The 19,087-nt window shown below is 49.9% G+C and overlaps 7 protein-coding genes across 7 annotated transcripts; 5 read left to right on the top strand and 2 right to left on the bottom strand.

Moving 5' to 3' along the window:
• Window positions 1-3,415: 3,415 nt before the first annotated feature.
• Window positions 3,416-3,763, top strand: M431DRAFT_77255 (hypothetical protein; the record flags this gene model as incomplete). The annotated part of the gene is made up of 1 exon (XM_024922553.1): window positions 3,416-3,763. A coding segment is annotated over one exon (348 nt), but the record flags the coding sequence as incomplete, so codon positions are not given.
• Window positions 3,764-5,381: 1,618 nt separating this feature from the next.
• M431DRAFT_78907 (hypothetical protein) lies at window positions 5,382-5,840 on the top strand (the record flags this gene model as incomplete). The annotated part of the gene is made up of 1 exon (XM_024922758.1): window positions 5,382-5,840. One exon carries the CDS (start codon window positions 5,382-5,384, stop codon window positions 5,838-5,840), a length of 459 nt encoding a protein of 152 aa, XP_024777042.1.
• Window positions 5,841-6,287: 447 nt separating this feature from the next.
• Window positions 6,288-7,117, top strand: M431DRAFT_504939 (hypothetical protein). The gene has a single exon (XM_024918543.1). It carries the CDS (start codon window positions 6,403-6,405, stop codon window positions 6,916-6,918), a length of 516 nt encoding a protein of 171 aa, XP_024777041.1. The 5' UTR covers window positions 6,288-6,402; the 3' UTR covers window positions 6,919-7,117.
• A 1,791-nt stretch (window positions 7,118-8,908) lies between these two features.
• On the bottom strand, window positions 8,909-10,173 carry M431DRAFT_79185 (hypothetical protein; the record flags this gene model as incomplete). The annotated part of the gene is made up of 3 exons (XM_024922789.1): window positions 8,909-9,426; window positions 9,486-9,660; window positions 9,715-10,173. The coding sequence occupies 3 exons, from the start codon at window positions 10,171-10,173 to the stop codon at window positions 8,909-8,911; spliced, it is 1,152 nt and encodes a 383-aa protein (XP_024777040.1).
• A 2,074-nt stretch (window positions 10,174-12,247) lies between these two features.
• Window positions 12,248-14,618, top strand: M431DRAFT_504937 (hypothetical protein). The gene has a single exon (XM_024918542.1). It carries the CDS (start codon window positions 12,670-12,672, stop codon window positions 14,353-14,355), a length of 1,686 nt encoding a protein of 561 aa, XP_024777039.1. The 5' UTR covers window positions 12,248-12,669; the 3' UTR covers window positions 14,356-14,618.
• Window positions 14,619-14,685: 67 nt separating this feature from the next.
• M431DRAFT_135964 (hypothetical protein) lies at window positions 14,686-16,065 on the top strand. Its single transcript, XM_024912544.1, has 2 exons — window positions 14,686-14,941; window positions 15,000-16,065. Exons 1-2 carry the CDS (start codon window positions 14,770-14,772, stop codon window positions 15,845-15,847), a joined length of 1,020 nt encoding a protein of 339 aa, XP_024777038.1. The 5' UTR covers window positions 14,686-14,769; the 3' UTR covers window positions 15,848-16,065.
• Window positions 16,066-16,495: 430 nt separating this feature from the next.
• M431DRAFT_2494 (hypothetical protein) lies at window positions 16,496-16,757 on the bottom strand (the record flags this gene model as incomplete). The annotated part of the gene is made up of 2 exons (XM_024913769.1): window positions 16,496-16,569; window positions 16,640-16,757. The coding sequence occupies 2 exons, from the start codon at window positions 16,755-16,757 to the stop codon at window positions 16,496-16,498; spliced, it is 192 nt and encodes a 63-aa protein (XP_024777037.1).
• Between the last annotated feature and the right edge of the window lie 2,330 nt (window positions 16,758-19,087).

Raw genomic sequence — 19,087 nt, 5'->3', positions numbered from 1 at the left:
CTCAGGCTATCGTTCTCCTCTACATATTGCTGCGGGGAGAGGCCATGAGGCAATGGTAACACTGTTATTAGATGAGGGTTTTGACCTAGAATCACAAGATGAAGAGGGCTGGACACCTCTACAATGCGCCGCAGCCAAGGGCCGCGAGGTAGTTGTAAGACTTCTGCTACAGAAAGGCGCCAATATAGAGTCGAAAGATAAGGATGGCCAGACGCCTCTATTTGAAGCTGCAGAGAATGGTCATGATACAATTTTAAGACTCCTGCTACAGAATGGCGCCACTCTAGGTTCCAAGACTAAATGGGGCATAACACCACTACTATCGGCTATCAAGCAAGGCCATGAAGCAACTACAAAGCTCCTGCTGGAGAAGGGCGCAAATCGGGAGGCTGAAAGAATGTCGCAGCATACGCCGCTAGCTATAGCCGCACGATGCGGCAACTATCAGATGGCCCAATTGCTACTTGAGAACGGTGTTAATCCAAATCCCCAGGAACCTGGAGCACATGAAACGGCGCTACATTCGGCTGCATGGGGAGGCCATGTTGAAATGGTTCGGCTGCTGCTAAATAAGGGTGCCGACCCGGAATATATACTTGAACGCCAACTCTGGTCAGAAACGGCGCTTCATGGAGCCGCAGAAAGCGGGCACGAAGCTGTAATGAGGCTGCTGTTGGAGAGTGGTGCTAATCTGGGGAACAAAGATGACTGGAGACGGTCCTTAGACTTGGCTGCAGTGGGCGGCCACAAGGGAGTGGTCAAGTTATTGCTGGAGAATGGTATCGACCCTAATTTCAAAAGGGAACATGGGTCTGAAGGTACACCACTACTATCGGCTACAAGGGGAGGGCATGAGGAAACAGTGAAGCTCCTTCTGGAATACGGCGCCGACCCGAATGCTAGTGGTGGAGACCCATTCACGCCATTAGCCCAGGCCGCAGATCGCGGCCATGAAGCAGTGGTGAAGCTGTTATTGGAACATGGTGCCAATCCAGATGCCGGGCAGGCGTGGAGATTGATGCCTATGGCCGCGGCTGCACAGAATGGACATGAAGCAGTGGTGCGGCTGCTGTTGGAAGGCGGTGCCAAACTCGAACCCAGTAAAAGAGATGGTCAGTACGATGAAGATCCTCTCTATTTGGCTTCACGGTGGCAAAACGACGCAGTTGTGAAGTTACTGCTAGATAAGGGTGCAGAACTAGAAGTTGAGCATAAGAATGGTTGGTTTGACAGAACGCCCCTTCATTACGCAGCAGCTATCGGCTATGAGGCAATGGTTCTTCAATTTCTGGAGAAGGGTGCCGAATTTGATGCTAGAGATGAGCGTGGTCGAACACCCTTGCACAGGGCTGCAGCGAAAGGGTCTGAGGAAGTAGTAAGACTGCTCCTGGATAAAGGTGCTAGCCCAGACTCTGCCTCTTCTACCGGTACCCCGTTATCCCTAGCCACAGAAATGGGCCATGGAGCAATAGTAAAGCTGTTGCTAGATAATGGTGCTAAGCCAGGCTCTGATTCCTCGAACATTCCACCAATTTGCCTTGCGGCAAAGGGGGAGCATGAAGCAATAGCTTTGCTATTGCTAGATAAGGGTGCTAACCCAGACTCTGATTCTTCGATCGGCACGCCATTATCTATTTCCATAGAAAATGAGCATGAAGCAGTAGTAAAGCTATTGCTCGACAAGGGCGCTGACCCGAATCTTATTCCTAGTCATCAAGAGGAGCCGACACCGCCGTTGTGTATAGCTGCAATTTCCGGCCTCGAGCAAATAGCAAAACTGCTCCTTGACAAGGGCGCCAACCCAACATGTGCCGCTCAGCTTTCTCCATATGAGAAACATCAGCCAATACATCTAGCTGCATCGGGCGGGTACGAAGCAGTAGTAAATCTACTTCTAGACAAAGGCCTAAGTCCAGATGTTCTATGTGGAAATATCGACATCCAGCAAACACCTTTGCATAAAGCTTCAATAAATGGCTGCGAAGCTGTGGTAAGGCTGCTGCTCGAGAAGGGAGCTAATCCGGACCCAAAGGATAATGACGGTCAAACGCCTCTATACTACGCTGTACAGGGAGGAGAAGATGCAGTGGTGAAGTTGCTGCTTCGGAGGGGTGCTGACCCAGACCTTAGAACAACAAATGGCACATCCCCTCTACCCCGATTCCTAAGTCCACACAGAAGGGATCTAATCAAATTATTTTTGGAAAGAGGTCTGAGCACCGAGTCGAAAGATGATCAATGCCGCACGTTGTTACACTGCTCGGCTCAACGGGATTATACGCCAATAATAAGGCTATTACTCACTCACAATGCCTCTACCGAAGCCAAAGATTGGCAGGGCGAAACACCACTACACCTAGCTGCCGGTTCGGGACGAAGAGTAGCTGCAAAGTTACTTTTAGATAAGGGGGCGAATATTGATTCAAGGTGCAATAGCGGCAATACACCACTACATAAAGCAGCCCTAAATGCGAGCGAAATGGTAGTAAAGTTACTACTAGACAGAGGTGCTGATATATACGCCAAAAATGGGGATGGTAAAACACCACTACATTATGCAGTAGCTGCTCGGAAAGAAAGAGTCGTGAAATTACTGCTTACCAGGAGTGCTAACGCGCATATTGAAGACAATGAGGGCAAAACACCATTGCATAATGCAAAAACCGATGGGCAGGAAGAAATAATAGGGTTATTACTAGGGAGACACGGCAATTAGAGCAGCTTCTAATTTCAACAGCAATGTGGTTCAAGGTTATAACGCGGCATGTAAGTATGATTCCTCTACAGATAGCTTCCTTGCAAACATTGACTACATGTACTGATCTTATTTAGTTCAGAATAAGTGGGTGGGTATGAAACTTGCAGACTAATTGCTTGCGGCGACTGTACTCTCTTATATAGATCCTCCACACGTCAGGAGTCTAAAACACAAAGAAGAGAGTGATAAAGACAAAGAATCGATTGAAGAGTAGGTACTTTAGCTACTACTAGTCTGAATTTAGGTGAAAAATAAGAACTATATCCATCTCTGAATCTGTTCGACAAAGAGGGTCATTTTCTTTCTTTTATATAGGGACGGATTAAAAAGTATCGCCTCCAGATTAGAAAGTATCGACTAGGCAGGGGACCTGTGGCTGTGTGGCCCACAACTTTAGGGGTATGACCGTTGTCGGTATTTAGTATTTTACATAGAACAAAAGACATTGCAAATCCCTCAACCGTCTTCCTCTACTGAATTGGTGTCAAATTGAAGCTATTCGCAGACCACAATTACACATCAGTCTTGCCGGCGATGGAATCGTTATACGGTCTCGAATTCGAGACCGTTGACGAGGCTAGGGCCGCGATTGATGCCGTAGCCCTGCCCCTTGGCCACAACCTCGTCAAACAGAGAGTTACGGCCACTTGTGTTTAACTTCGCTGTAGCAAAGGAAGAAAATACGTCTTACAGCAGAAAGCTGATCTTCCTGATAGCCGCCGTCGCCGTAAGACAAGCTCCCATATGACGAGCTGCTCCTATATGCTCCGGCTCAGCCGTCTTTACGCCGGCGGTCCTTGGGCTATCTTTCGTAACGAGGCCGACAGCGCCAATGAATACAATTACGAATTGCTTGCCCCCTCGGTGTATTTACGAGTCAGGAGGATAGCCGTTGAAAAGAGAAAAGCTGCTATCATCTCCTCTTACAAATCTGGAGTCAGACCTATTCAGATTCTTACACAAATTCAACATAAAGTTTATTCGTTTTATACGTGCTGTCTATGAAGATAGCTGAAGAATAACTCGGTGGCCGCACAGTGATGCAGTGGCTGTGGGATCAACTCGATTGTACTGATATTTATTATTATCAGGACCTCCGAGACGGGGAGGATCGTCTGCTGGCATTATATATCACCCCCCAAGGCCGCAGTCGACCTCTATCGTCAATTTTCTTCAGTTATTTTTATAGACAGCACATATAAAACGAATAATCTTAATGTTGAATTTGTGTAAGAATCTGAATAGGTCTGACTCCAGAATTATAGAAGGAAATAGCAGCTTTTCTCTTTTCAACGGCTATCCTCCTAACTCGTGAACATACCGAGGGGGCAATAGGGTTATGTTTGATGGAACTAGTCAAGCACCAGAAAATACGATACATAAACGCTTAGCTAGACATGGGCTACAAAGCTGCCTGTTACTACAAGCAAAATTTGCCAAGTTAGTATCACTGTTGTGTTTTTCCCCTTGACTATTCGCAGCTAGAGTCAAATGTTAATCGGGGATATCGTTCGGGTTAGCAATATGCGTGAAATTCGGGTCATAGTTTACATGAGGGCGCTTGCCATTCCCTCCTTCAAAAACGTCTTAATATGTATACTTTCTAGGAACTTTGATGTTCATTACCAAACTATCGAGGTCGGAACAGTTTCTTACCACGAGACTTCTTTGCGAAACCTGGGAGAATCCGATTGGCCGTGTTTGAACTTTGACTCCTTACGAAGACTCACCGGGCAAGTGACTCAAGTTGTCTACTGAAGCGAATTTACAAATTTAAGAGATCTTATGTTTAATGTGCCGCCGATTTTTATGCGCCTACCCGTTGTAAAAAAAAAAAAAAAAAAGTCCACCTCACATTAGTCGTCAATAGCCTATGGCATCCCTCTTCGAGGGTTGTTTTTGAGGTTTTGTAAGAGATTCAGCGACGATAACGGTCAGATAAACTGTGAAACAAACTATATGATGTGCTGCCGACTTGACAAGCCAGATTCGAGATTATTGAGACACTAGACTCATAGCTACCAAAGGGGGAGTCGTCTGCCAACAATGTGATAGCAAATTCGTTCCTACATAACCGCTTAATGGAAAATAATATAAGAATAAACACAATGAAATATGACATCAATTTCTCACAGAAAATACGGACATCTCCTCACGATCCACAGTGGTTGTACTGGCCATGTATAGAGTGCGCGACTCGGCTGCATGCGTCGGTAACAGAAGAGAGCCCACCAGATTCACCATTCCAGTCCTTGCCCGAAGACGTACAGAGAAGCAGTTGAAGCACTTTGGGTGAATTAAAGCGGAGATCAATTCCCAGCAACGCCTTTAGTATTCACTCTGGCATTCGGTCTTACGGTGCCTTGGGGGGCTTACAACCCGCTTTAACACGCCAGCATCCATGTGAAAGCCGCATCGGTAGCAATTATATGCCGGTATTCTGCATTCGAAAGACCCAGAATACAATTTAAGGGCACACGTCCGGCAACATTGCTTCCACCGTCAACAGTCTTTTCTCACTTTCATTCCATTACTAGTGCTTAAGATATCCAGCTTGACCAGCCTCTTTACATCATTCATCATGAGCTACTGTCCAAGTGACACAACTTCAATTACTTCTTCTATGGCATACACCCCGAGAGGCGACTCCATCGCCATCGGAGACCTCAATCTCCAGGATAACGGCTCGGACGAAGTTCCTTGGCCCGGTAATACGTATATCATTCAGGACAGGCGCTCTAAGCGATCAATTTACTCATATAATGGCATCTCAATGACCAGCGGCACCGGCGGCTACAGCCATTGGCTCTGCGTCGAATCCCGTGGCTATTTCGGATTCTTCAACAAAGAAAACAACCAATACCTAAGCTTTCAAAATGACCGCATACAGATGGCATCCGACTTCGGCTCCAGGGAATTATTTTCGCCAAGAAGGCATCCAATGGGGGGATATCTGTTAATGGTTCCGCATGGCAGCGATACGCTGAAGCAAGTGGGGATTCTCTGTGATGAAACAACACTCGTTGCCAGGCATCATGCTGGGGCCATTTGGGATTTCATTCAAGTATCAGAATTGAGATGAAATCGGAGATGTATAACAATATCTGTGGTCTTGGAATTTTTCTTTATCTAATGGGTTCGTAGAAGATGAATACTATAGATTTGAACGGCTTGTTTGAACAAACGTCACTTCAATCTCTTCTCCCGAGCTTCAAAATAGAGTAAAAGCAGTTTGTCAATAATATGAAGCTTATTCGTATACAAGCGATTGAGAGAGATTTTAGAGAAAACTATAGTAAAATATTAAGAGCAATTTTCTTCTAGAAAGTACATTTCCCCTCGGTCTCTAGAAAGAATAAAAACCATGCATATACGCAAACAGCCGCATGCGTCGATAGCGGAGCAACGCTCACCGGACTCGGCATTCCAGTCCTTAGCTGAAGACATACAGATATGCAGTTTAAGCGATTTAGATGTGTTAAAGCATGTTGAGTCTAACGGTGTGCCAATTGCACTTACATTTCTGTATCCGACATCCAAATACAGAAGAGAATTTAAAGGCAACACATCGACTTCCACGCACTATCACCCTCACTCTCGTTAAATCCCCACGAAACGTCTCACTCTCCTGCACACCAGTCACCATGAGCTTCGATTCAAGCAACACTACTTCAACCGCCTCATCTATTATATTCACCTCGAAAGATGATTCCATGACCATCGGAAATCTCTCCCTCCAGGATGGCTCCTCAGATACAGTTCCTTGGCCCGATAGAACATATATGATTCGGGAGAAGGACTCTGGACAAGTAATCGGTATATCGGACGGCAAACCTTATATGCATGAATTCTGCAAGGGTCTGGACCCTGAGCCCTACCAATGGTTCTGTGTCGAATCCAATGGCTCTTTCGGATTCTTCAATAGGCGCAACAACAAGTATTTGAGCTCCAGAAATGGGAGCGCGCTGTGCACAGTATCTGATTTCGGGGCCAACGAATATTTCTTCCCAAGGAGACATCCAAATGGAGGATATCAGCTGTTGGTAGCGGTCATAGCGGCCAATTCTATTAGGCTGAACCAAGTTGCGATTCTCAGTCAGGATAATATTATTACGAGGCAGCACGCTGGCACCATTTGGGAATTTGTTCAGGTATCCTGATCTGGGACGGAATGTATGTTGATTTACAGTCAAATTATGGCTTTCGTAGTTGCAGAACTAAATAATCATCATTACATTATCTGGGGCTGTCTTAACCAATCCTTTACACATCCTTCATGGATTAAGGAGTCGAACTTGACGTCGCGACCTGTATTTAAATTCTATGGCATCTCCATATTGCAATAGGAGTCTAAAACTGTACACTTTGCCAAGCAATCACTCCGTGGTGAGCTCGAAAGTCCTCTCCTGTGTTGAATGTTGCCATCAATTGCCTACTTGCAAGGTAGTTGGTGCTTTTGCGGAGTTTGGATGCATACATACCGCACAACTAAAACACGATCTGGTAAGAACCATGACCATGAGAACCACCAAGTAAGAGCCTCCTTCCCGGGCCTAATGGATCTCACACGACGATTAATATATCCCATGATTTGCTAACTCCAGATCACCCTCTCATGGTAGCATTAGCTATGAGTCCAACAGCTTAATATCCAAGGTCAAGAGAGATCATACAACATCAAGTCTCTTCAAAAACATTCGTACTCTGAACAATCGAAATCGCAAAGCCAGGTTGATATCGTCACCTACTCTTACCCATACATTGAAGAGTGATTTGGGTGCGCATGGGAATCACCAACCATCACCACATGATAACAGTACATTTCTCATTTACTCAAAACACTGTCGTGGAAATCTCAGTGGTCCGGATAAATGGGAAAACGAATCACATCTGCGACCCCCTCCATGAAATGCTCACCTAACAAAGATGGGTGTTGGTGCCCCCAACCCCCCGTCACTCATAGTAACAAGCCTGATCTGACGGCATCCCCTTGCTTCGCGCGTCAAATCCTCAGAATCCTTCCGCCGTTAGCCAGGCTAGCGCAAGGGGAACTGAGCAAACACAGCTACATCCAACTAGTTTAGCTTGATCTGGGTACGTTATCTAGCTACCTGTAACGATATAAGTCAAACTGCGGCCGTTTTCAGGTCATCCAAGTCATTAACTTCTTGTCCCATGTTCTCTTAGCTTGAGTATTATCCTGGATGCCTAAGTAGTTCTGGGCTGTGCAACAAAGTGGGAGTTGAGTCTTCACATCATTTATCTGCATCCCAGTCACAATAGACGCCCCAAGAGGGCTCGTGTTGATCACCATTCTTGCAGATATTGCATCCCTTCAACCCCGCTCGGGCTTCAATAGTAGCTATCTAGTAATGTTGTATTGAAGATGATGACAGGCCACATGCGGCAAACGGCCCGGCACGCCAAACCATCGCCCGATGTCGACGTTAAGATGTACTTCTTCACATCTTGCGTCTGTCTACCCCAGTCAAACAACCCGTCTCTTGCCACTGCGTCAATTTCTCAAAGGCACATTAGCCGCTCATACAAATTACAAACCCGTCATGGATCTCATCTCTCCGTCTCCATAAAGACGCGGCTCCAAAGTGCCCTCGCATGCCGTAGTCCGACAGGGATGGTGCTAAGCGGCGGTTAATTCGACGAATCACCACCATAGCCGCCGTGTGATGAAGGCCTCGAGCCGCATATCACATCACAACCGCAGCACACGCAGCATGCGCCCGCTCGAGAAGAAAACCGCGCATAGCAACCCAGCAGTTTCCGCGAGAAGCGACCTTTTGTTGCCGAGTGGCTTCACATCCGCGATCTCCGGGAAAAGGGAGCTTGACCTGCGGTAAGCGAACTAGGCGCGCCTTCGTGTACAAGTCCTGACGCGTAACCAGACCCGTCGACGGCTGATGGTTCCCGGCGACCGCATTGATCTCATAGGTTCGTTTGCGATTCTACAGGGTTCTTAGTCTCTATGGCCCATAGATCGTACTAGAGGACCAGGGCTGAACGAAGCCGATTCCATATGCACACACGGGAAAAAGTTCTTGTCAAGGTATCATGTTTATTGCTGCTTACTTGCTTGGGCAATCTGCAGTCTCGTATATGCTGTCTACTATTTGGATACTCTGCTAGCCCTGGTCACCATAGTACGTCACTATCTACCAGGTCTGTCGGTGCTGCCCATCTCTCCGATCGCTCAGTTAGCATCTGTGCGCTCACAGCCCGGACCGATATTGGCGACAAAATCATCGGGCTTGGTGGCCTGTTTACTGGTCTTGGAGAAGATGGTAAGCCGTAAGAACCGTATGTAGGTGGGGGTTTAGCCTCTCGAAGTGGCCTTTGAGTGGAAGGAGAAAACTGTGATCGAATATTGGGATCATAGCGGTGATGGACGGCATGGCTAAATGATGTTTGTAGTGGTGGAAGAGGTAGGCCCCGGCGCTTTCGGTATCGAGGAGACGTTGCGCCCCATGATGACCCAAAAGCGGCGCCAGGGTGTGCAGTCGTCAAGAGGAGACAGGCCATGAATGGGACCAACCCATTCATAATCATGAAAGCGGGCTCACTCTGGAACAGAGTACCGCTCAGACCACCAATCATCTCGAATATCCGATATATCGTCTGTGCAAAGAGCAGGAGGGAGACTACTTCCATACCTAAATCATGTCAATAAATATTCAATATAGCCGAGAAGGACAAGTTGAGCAGCACTTACAACGAAGAAACCTGGAAAATTGTGTAGTATAATAGATGTCCGCATGTGTCGGGTCCGGGGCTTCATCACTAAGGAATAAGCCCGTAGTGAAGCAAACATATACGGCGATTATGGCAAACAACAAGAGGGCTTGGGCACCCAGTCCTCCGGCGATTATATCGGCACTTCTATCACGCTTTTCATCTCGTCAGCTAATAGCTTTAGCATAATAAAGGGATTCAATACATACGCTCACGCCTCCATATCCGTAGGCAACAAACACAGTCCCAACTATGTCGAGTACAAGGCTCACTATGAAGAGACCAAACAGGAAGGACGTGGTAAGGATGGATTGACATCTGGCGTGGCCCTGTCCATAGATGACGAGTAGATGTGGCAATATACTTGTCATGGCACCAGACATAAAGACTGGTCCTAGGATGCTCCCCAAGAGCGTAAGGGCAAAGTAACCTTGGCGGTCCCGCGATTCATGCAAGAGGATTCTTCCTAGAAAGCCAAACACCTCGAAAGATAATCCAGTTGCCATTAAGGCAGAGAAGCCCGGGGTTCGGAAGCGGTATCCCAGGTAAAAGGTGGTGGGAGTCAAGAAAGCAAAGACAGCGAGGAAGACTGCACTGCCTATAAGATTGAGATCATTTGCAAAGAAGCCGTTCCCGGCAGGACATGTTGAACCACAGGTACTTGCCATGATGAAGAAGAATAGTTTGGCTTGATCACATCGAATACTCTATGGCCATGGGAGGTAAATCTCCTGAGGGGGGAATGGGTTGGGGAGCCTCTCTGTATTTAATAGTGAAGCCATGTCCCAGTAGATGCCAGTAGATGCCTCAAAGGTGGGCTGTGGATCGGCAATTACAGCCCAATAGAGTAGCCCCCATGAGATCCTGCTAGATAGAAGGTTCACAAGCCATGGCTTGCCTGGAGTGTCACTCAAGCAGGGGGCATAAGGCTTCCTCTCCACCATCTAGTCTACTGGGAGGGCGGAAGAGCATCACGACAGCAAGATGGGGGGCCAGTGTCAGAGCCTGTTCAGGTAAACTGCCGAGCCGTGCGATTCCACAAAGGTAACCGGCGATTGGTCAAGACCCATGTAGTACACTAGCCGAGTTGTCCATGAGTTCGTTGGGTTGTACCAGTAGAACTGTACAGATCAAGCGACAACCCATGTAGCAGAGAGACGAGAGCACCAGATCCGGCAGTCTGGTTCGGCCGCGGCCTCTAACGACAAGGAAACCGGCGTCGGGCCAGTTATGGGGGCCAAATCTGCCACCCAGCAGCTAACCACCGGTCAAAAGCCGCGAGGCGTGCACACCATCTCGAAACGAGGGTAGGAGTGTGACGGTGACCATGTCAAGCCATACGGGCTGCATGCATATACAACTTCCTGATTGCGACTGGTGATGTATCTGCCTATCTGTCGTGCATTTGTGCGTTGATAGATGTTCCGTCATGTGATTTCGAGGGGGCAACAATAAGTACGTCGAACGAATCTCCAGGCTGTCTTTCATGTTCTGTTCTCGAATGGCTAGGCTGTATCAAATGTGGTATATCCACGAATCCTTCTGGAGGCGGGGCTGCCAGGATGAAGAACGAGAAGGCTGTCCAAATTCAACATCGGTTGCGACAGTAGAAAGAGCCCCCATCACCTTTTCCAAGGCACAGCCTGTCGATTCAACAATCTGGGGCCTGGTATAACAGCACTTGTCAGGACGTTGCAACGAGAAACAGGCGACAACCAACACCGGATCCGCAGCAACACGAACGAGGGGCTTCAACGGCCCGTGACTTTGCGCCAAGGCAGGCTGTTGGAGAATCTGGGCTCTGAAAATGGCGCCATGGCCGAGGTGAAATATGCAGCTCGAGTGTTGGAACCAACAACCGCAACCGCTTGACCCCTGGCTTTTTCGTCTCTAGTGGCACTAGCAAAGCGGGCGATGCAGAGCTCCAGGGACTGTGTGATGTTGGCAGTGATTATTTGCAACAAAGATTAGAAGCTCCTACTACTGCGTAGTGAATCTGTTAGCCGTGAAGTATTCATTACTCGGGTTCGGACGCCATCCTGTAGGGCCTGAAACGAGAAGAGGCGAGGGTTAAGGGCAAGTGTCAGGCGACGAGAGGCAGTGTGTGGTGTTGCAGCGAGTCCAGCCTCAATGCAACTGCAACGATGGCTAGCTGCTCCCCCCTGTCATTCACCTGGCTGCCGATTGCTGCTGGCGATGCAAGTGTGCGCAAGGTGGAGCGAGAGGCAAGCCAATGGGCAACCGGACAGTCCATTCCGGTTGAAGAACGGGATGCATGGCGAAGATCAAGATGATTTTCCGGTACCCTGGCCTTATCGGGGGCAAAGTAAGCTGCGTGAAGCTATGGCCTCCAGGGCAAGCAATTCGTTGCTTAGTGGGTTTGAAGTGCTAGAGTAGAGTAGCGCCCATCCTCAGCCCAAGGCCACCGGCTTCAAAGTTGTGCGGGTACCTGATCCAGCATCCAGCCTCCAGCATCTTCATTAACATTAACATTCCCTACCTACCCACTGGAAATATGCTCTGTCTGTGAGATACTAGAAGAAGTTATTATAACAAAGATTATATAATCCATAATATATTCCAAACCATGTTACCGAAAGGACCCAATCAATGCTCAAGCAATGCAACTTCTGACACTCGATTAGTGTCGGATCCGGCGGGCTTTGCGCCTCAAGCACTTCGTCAGCGCCTCGCGGCAAGCCACACTCAGGCGGTGGATAAGCCCAGTTGCAGCTTAGGCGGCAGAACTGGCAATGACATCAATCCAATCGCCGAACCTCCCCCAATTCCACTCCCACGAGGTTCGAGGCTGCGCCCCCATCGCCAAATGACTTGACGCGTGTGCTCGCCTTCAGCTCTCGACGCCGCTCCGTGTTTCTATTTTGTGTCTCATTCAACCTCGTCTCATCCCCGAATCCGCAGCCTCGCAAGCAATGCCAGCGTGCCGGACTTGGCCCTGGTCTGAACAATTGCCGAGCGTGCTGCCAAGGGGTCAAAAACCCTTTGTATCCCCATTCTCAACTGCGGAGACCTAACAATCGAAGCTATTTTTTCCTTGTTTCCCTCTCCTTTCTTTTCATTCTTGCGTTTTTCTTCTTCTTTCATTTCTCCCTCTTTTCCTTCGGCAGATTATTCACCACTGCGGGAGCAGCCAGTCGCTAATCATGTCCATCAAAATCGTGCTGAATAACCAGCCCGAGTTCTACACCAACCTCGACGTCATCTCAGGCAAGGTCTTCTTAACTTTGCCAAAGAGCGAGCAGATCGGCAGTATCGTCGTCAAACTCGAAGGAGAGTCCGGTACAGCTCTACAGGTTCCAAGAAATTACGGCTACGAACCGGGCGTGAATCGGAATGGTCCGCCACCGGGGCCTCCGGGCAGCATCGTGGGTGAAAACCACAAGATCCTCTACAAACTGGTAAAGGTGTTCCCAGACGAGTACTACGAAAGCTCATCCAGTCCGTATGGATCATATCCCCTCGATCCCGGCCAGCACCAGTTTCCCTTCACGTTCAAGCTACCCATCAACAATGCCTGCAGCAATCCCGAAGCCATGGCCAAGATCGGTGGCCTGGGCGGTGTTGGAGGCTATGGATCAGGCGGCGGCCTCTTTGGGCTGGGCGGCGTCCGTGTCATGGACGGTTCGAAGCAGCTGTTTCTACGGCACGTTACCGCGACTCTTCCTCCATCCCTCACAGGCTTTCCTATGCAAGCAGAAATCCGGTACTACATCAAGGTCACGATCCAGCGACCAGGGCTTCTCAAGGAGAACTGGCGCTACCACATTGGATTCAAATTTCTGCCTATTGAACCGCCGCGACCTCCCCTCACTGGCCAGGAAGCTTTTGCTCGACGGCCTTTTTCTTTTACGCCTAGGGCAAAAGGACAAAAGAAACGGAGTTCATTGTTCAGCAGCAAAAAGGCCAATGAGGCTTTGAACGGTGCTGAAGGTGATTCTCCAACGCCACCATCAGTAGAGATTTCAGCTCGGGTGCCGCATCCATCAGTTCTCACGTGCAATAAGCCTGTCCCACTCCGGCTCATCGCAAAGAAGCTCGTAGAAAGCAGTGAACAAATCTACCTGATCTCGTTCCAGATGGACCTGATTGGTGTGACGGAAATCCGTGCGCATGGGCTGTTCAACCAAAAAGTCAACCGCTGGGTTGTCGCCTCCTTTACAGACCTCCACATCCCAATATGTGCTCCAGGGGATGAAGTCGGCAAAGAAGTGACGCTCCCAGACGAACTCTGGAGAAACAGGCCGCTTCCAAACACCGTTGCCCCCTCCTTCAACACTTGCAACCTTACTCGAAGATATGAAATAGAACTCAAGCTAGGCGTGAGCTGGGGCGATCCAAAGGCAGGCTCCATGACGAAGGACCCCTTTGCGCAACCCCAAACAATATATCTGCCTCTTCATTTCGCAAACGTTGATGTATTTTCTGGCATTACACCACCTCCTGAGCTTCTGAAAGCTGCTCGAAATACACGACCAGGTGAAATCACCATGTCTCGACCTCCTCGTCTACCTTCCCGACCTTCTGCCACCGACACCAACAATACGAACGCTGCTGCCAGGCCTCAGCGACGGCCAAGTCAGGCGAATCAACCGAGTCAGGCGAATCAACCGAGTCAGCCAGCTATGCCTCCAAGACCTCCTCAAGATCCTCTATACCCTCCACAGCTACCACCCGGCGACATTCCGGCTTACGAGGACGTCCCACCACCAAGTTATGACGAAGCCATGGCAGAGAACTTATCAGGGCCATTTGACGGCTTACGGCCCCGACCAGCTTATAGCGGCGTAACGAATGAAAACGCGCCCAGTCAGATGCCAGAAAAGAGCTAGTTTTCTGACCAATATTTACTGTCTGTTCTGTTGTTGCGTTGGGGAGATATGGATGGCCAGGCTAGCAAGAGGGAAAAAAGGTGATACCAAAGGAATGGGCAAAATAGATGGGGGGATTTTAAGTCGCACAAAATACGGTTCGTCTATGCATATAGATAATATTGAATAATGAGCAAGCATGTAATTTTACACTGGATAGAGCTGTTTAAGCAAGTAATCAAGCCATCAAAGCGTTTTGCGACGTTGAAATCAAAGCTCCATCGCCGCAGTGACGTCAGCAAGCATCCCACACTAAAACAGCACTTCCTGCGCCTGCTAAGCTCACAGAGCATCAAGCTGCTACTTCAACAACACCTACCAAGTTTCCAAAACCTCACCTTACACCTGATGCTATAGCCAAAACCTCGCAGAGCCATGAAGCAATGGCCCCATTGGCGTGGCACTCGCCTCCCGCGCTCCCTGCTGAGCCTACAGCCATCGGCCTCGCGGGTCTTTAGCACCACAAAACCGCTCCGTCACGATCCTCGCATTCGAGACCTCGGGCGACTTATACACGATGACTACGCTACTATCCGCGAGACCTACGGTATATCTCATCTCTTCTAGGTGGAGAAACCTTTTGTCTAACAAAGGAAAAACTTCAGCTACGCCAAAGTACCCCATTGTCCTGGCTCACGGCCTATTCGGCTTCTCCGAGCTCAGAGTCTCGCCACTTCTACCCACGATCGAGTACTGGAACGGCATCAAGCAGGCCCTCACGGCAAACAACTGCACCGTCATCACCGCCACCGTCCCGCCCTCCGGTTCCATCGAGGAGCGCGCCGCCAAGCTCGCCGCCGACATCCTCGCGCAAACAACCGCCGCCTCGCTCCCCTCCGCCCAGGACGCAGAAGGCCATGCTTCGCCGCCCGCCGTCAACATCATCGCCCACAGCATGGGAGGGCTAGACGCCCGGTACATGATCTCCCTGCTGCGCCCGTCAGGCATACAGATCGCCTCGCTCGTGACGATTGCCACGCCGCATCGCGGGAGCAGCTTTGCGGATTACCTGGTCGAGCGCGGCGCCGGGCCGCTCCACCTGCCGCGGCTGTACGGCGTGATTCGGCGCGCTGGCCTGGGCACCTCTGCGTTCGGGCAGCTCACGACGCGGTACATGCGGGAGGAGTTCAACCCGCGGGTGCGCGACGACGAAGGGGTGCGATACTTTTCGTACGGGGCGGCCATTGACGAGCCTTCGCTGCTGGGGGCGTTTCGGCTGCCTCATGGGGTTGTGGACAAGAGGGAGGGGGAGAATGATGGGCTGGTCAGCGTCAAGAGCAGTCGTTGGGGAGTGTACAAGGGGACGTTGATGGGAGTTAGCCATTTGGATTTGATTAATTGGTCGAATCGCGCGAGGTGGACGGTGAGGGAGTGGATGGGCATGAGGAGGACGTTTAATGCTGTGGCGTTTTACCTGGATGTGGCCGACATGTTGGCCAAGGAAGGATTGTGATGAGATTGTGTATTAATATGTGTATGTGTAAGATTAGCATCAGTGCAGGACCGGGAGCGATTCACTAGAAGATAGAAGGCGCGCGAGTGAGACGGGATCGAAGTTTGTTTGAACAGTAGGAAAAGCTTTATATAAATTGTTTATAATATGGTTTAAAACTAGATTGTTGTATGAGGTATCAGGAGTATTAGAATATAGAGAACATAGCATCCTGTGGCCACGAGCACGAGCGCGCCTTTCCATAAATCTCCGACACCAATAGCCCTCTCTCTCTCTCTCTCTACTCACACAAACCATCGAGCGGCGGTGAGTGAGAGTGAGTTTGAGTGTATGCGCGACGCGAGCAAGTATGCATGCGTATATGTACACGGCCATGCGAGCTCCAAGAAATACATCGCGCATGAAAGTTGTTGACAAGCTTGACGACAAGATGACGACTGGTTGGTGTTGGCTCGTGGCCAGAGTGAAAACATTATCCTTTGGGCGGCTGCGTGACGCGACGTGTCGCTGTTTATAACCACGCTTGAAATGTCGCGCAACACCATTTCGCCGTTTTAACAATCACGGTCCATTACTGCGTCCCCTCTCCCGTTCATCATTCATCCCCCTTTAGTCCAACCCCCTCTTCCCCAAGCCTCAGGTCGTCGCCTAGATCTGAGACTTGGATGCCCGTCTCTTGGCGCACTGCTTGTGGATGAACAGACCAATGAGACCAACAGCGACTGCAGTCCATGTTAGAAAGGATGTCCTTGCTTTGTTATGTGGAAGAAGTGTTGTAGGGATTGAACTTACCGATGAAGACGATGCAGAAGACGACAATGACACCGGGCTCTCTGGCGGCCCAGTTCTTGCGCTTGACCAGCTCGCTCACGGCGCGAGTGGCAATGAGTTGCTTGTTGATGGCGGCCATTGTGTCTTGAGCGGAGAGTTTGGGTATGTCTGGAGAGAAGAAGTCGAGTTAGTCTCAGGGTGTCTCGGTGCCATTATATATATGTCTCAATTGATGAACGAGTTTGTTATCCGGGGCAAAAAGGCGCCAGGGGGTGTGAGAGAGAAAGCGGTAAAGGCACAGGGGGAATGAGGATATTGTGGAAACCACATCAAATGCCTCAAAAAAAATACGCAGTTCTTCAATTGATTGCCATTGAATCCCAGTGAGAATCGCACAGCGAGGGCGAGCCCAGATGCGACGATTTTAAGCTTCACCCGGTTGGCCGGTTTCACAGGCTGCGGTAGCCTCGGATGAAGCTTAAAATTTGCGACAGCTGAGACAGCGGCTCCGTGCGCAGCGACGACGTGAGATCCAACCGACATCAAAGAAAAAAACAGGAAACGTTCGAGCGCATTTCGCGAATTGAGTGTGATAGTGTAATTGTGATATCGGATTGAGGAAGGGAAAGCGAATTGGGAGCGAGTTTACCTCTTGGGTTGAAGGCGTGAGGAAGAGAGAGGATGAAGGCAAAAAGTCTGGAAAAGGTCGCGTAAGTGGATTGCGCTGAGGTTTTGTTTCACGGCAGCTCTGGGAAGAGACAGCCGGTAGGGGCAAAAAGTGGGGTCCGCACGTCACGGGCCACGCGCTGGGCGATTTGGGGATTTGGGGGGAGGGAAAAAAAAAAAAGATGGCGAGGCGAGGCGAAAGCAAAAAAAAGAAACCGAGGGCCAGGGACTTGGACTGGGATTGGCAATTGGGGTACCGAGTACTGGTGCTGTAGGGGGAAAAAACTTGGCAAGCGCTCTGACCTTTTTTTCTTGTCCTTGTCCTGTTGGTTATGGGATTGGCGAGTGGCAGCAAAGACTGGGGTTTATAGCCGGATTGTCGATTTGACGATTGGCGAAGCGGCGGCTGGGGGAGATTTGCTGAAGACGGAACAAACGAACCAAGGGCGACGAGAGGGTTGGAAGGGAAGAAGAAGAAGAATCAAGAAAACCGAGAGCAAGAAGGAAAGAAAAATCAAGCGGGAAAGTCGAGGCAGAAAAAGGATTCCGGGCTGGGCCGGGGGGCGTGTATCAATTGGGCCACGGACGGCATAGGCATAGGCACATCGCGACATTTCCAGTCGAGGCGGCCGGATGTTCCTCTCACTCTCGCCAGCGACGCAACGAAAAAGGGCGGTACTCGCTTCCCGCGGCGAGCTGTGCGCGAACGGGCTTGTACAGGTACGAGCAACAGGTACGTGTACAGGTACGCTCCAGCTCTCTTTTTGCTCCGTAGTTTTCCAATTCTTTGATCGGAACACGGCATGCGCTGGACCCTGGCCGCTTTAGCGTCTCGGCCGGTACGTGCGGCGGTTCTTGGTCGCCAAGGTTTTTTTTTCCTTTCGAGGCTTGCCCAGTCCTCTTTTTTTTTTCTTATTTTTTTTTCCCTCTAGTATTAGTACTAGCTCTACTCGTGTTACCCTTTTGCTCTTAGCCCTTTCCCGCTCTCACTCGTTACTCGTTACTCGTTATTCCCTCTCCCTGCCTTTTTCGCCCAGGTTACCCGGGCGCCCCATGTGGGGAACTGGGACGGCGGCCAGAGCCAAGTCGCAGTGGGCGCGAGTCTCTTTTTTTTTGTTTCGCCTGCGCGAATTTTGCATCGCGCCGGCGCCTTGTCCCTGTAAAAGCTAAGCACGAAGTACCGTGCACTCTTTTGATGACCCCCCGACCGAAAGTCGACATCTCCGTGAGAGCCATTTGAATGTATTTCTACTTGTATTCTTTTTCGCCTGCAACGGTTCACGGACCACGAAGCGGCAATAGCAATTGGGGGAGGAGGACCCCCTGCTCGTGTAAGTCTTCAGCGGCATTGACGTCTTCACCTCCGTGTGACGCACCAGCCAGGAGGCAGTCCCGTTGTCCATGTATGTGGTCATGCTTCTCCGGACCAGAACAGACAGACAGTCGCATATAACGGGTATGTATTAGACCAAAGTACAGCTACAAGGCCGTGCTTTTGCTGCAAGTACCCCGTACTTCATCCCGGCCAGCCATAATAACGGGGCACACACCACCACTCTCTGACGCCGGGCCTTGCGCGCGTATCAAGATGCGTGGGTGGCTTGATTGAGTGATATTCTGGAAACCGGCGATTGGCAATTAGCTAGGAAAGCGGCAGCTCCTCCAAGAATTCCAGCTGCGACACTAACTCACTACTCCGCGGCTTCGGCTGCAACGGATATCGCTGCAATCGTTCAATCAGAGGGCGACAATTATGCCTAGCTGCGGTACTAATCGTCGTAGTGCCGTCCTGACTTATGCCTC

The sequence above is a fragment of the Trichoderma harzianum genome, assembly GCF_003025095.1.
Source record: "Trichoderma harzianum CBS 226.95 unplaced genomic scaffold M431scaffold_3, whole genome shotgun sequence".
Lineage (NCBI taxonomy): Eukaryota > Fungi > Ascomycota > Sordariomycetes > Hypocreales > Hypocreaceae > Trichoderma > Trichoderma harzianum.
This window is presented reverse-complemented; position numbering and strand designations above follow the sequence as displayed.

Coding starts and splice junctions, on each gene's coding strand:
- M431DRAFT_504939 (XM_024918543.1), top strand. CDS start 6,403: ATGAGCTTCGATTCAAGCAACACTACTTCAACCGCCTCATCTATTATA.
- M431DRAFT_504937 (XM_024918542.1), top strand. CDS start 12,670: ATGTCCATCAAAATCGTGCTGAATAACCAGCCCGAGTTCTACACCAAC.
- M431DRAFT_135964 (XM_024912544.1), top strand. CDS start 14,770: ATGAAGCAATGGCCCCATTGGCGTGGCACTCGCCTCCCGCGCTCCCTG. Junction 14,942..14,999: donor TACTATCCGCGAGACCTACG/GTATATCTCATC, acceptor GAAAAACTTCAG/CTACGCCAAAGTACCCCATT.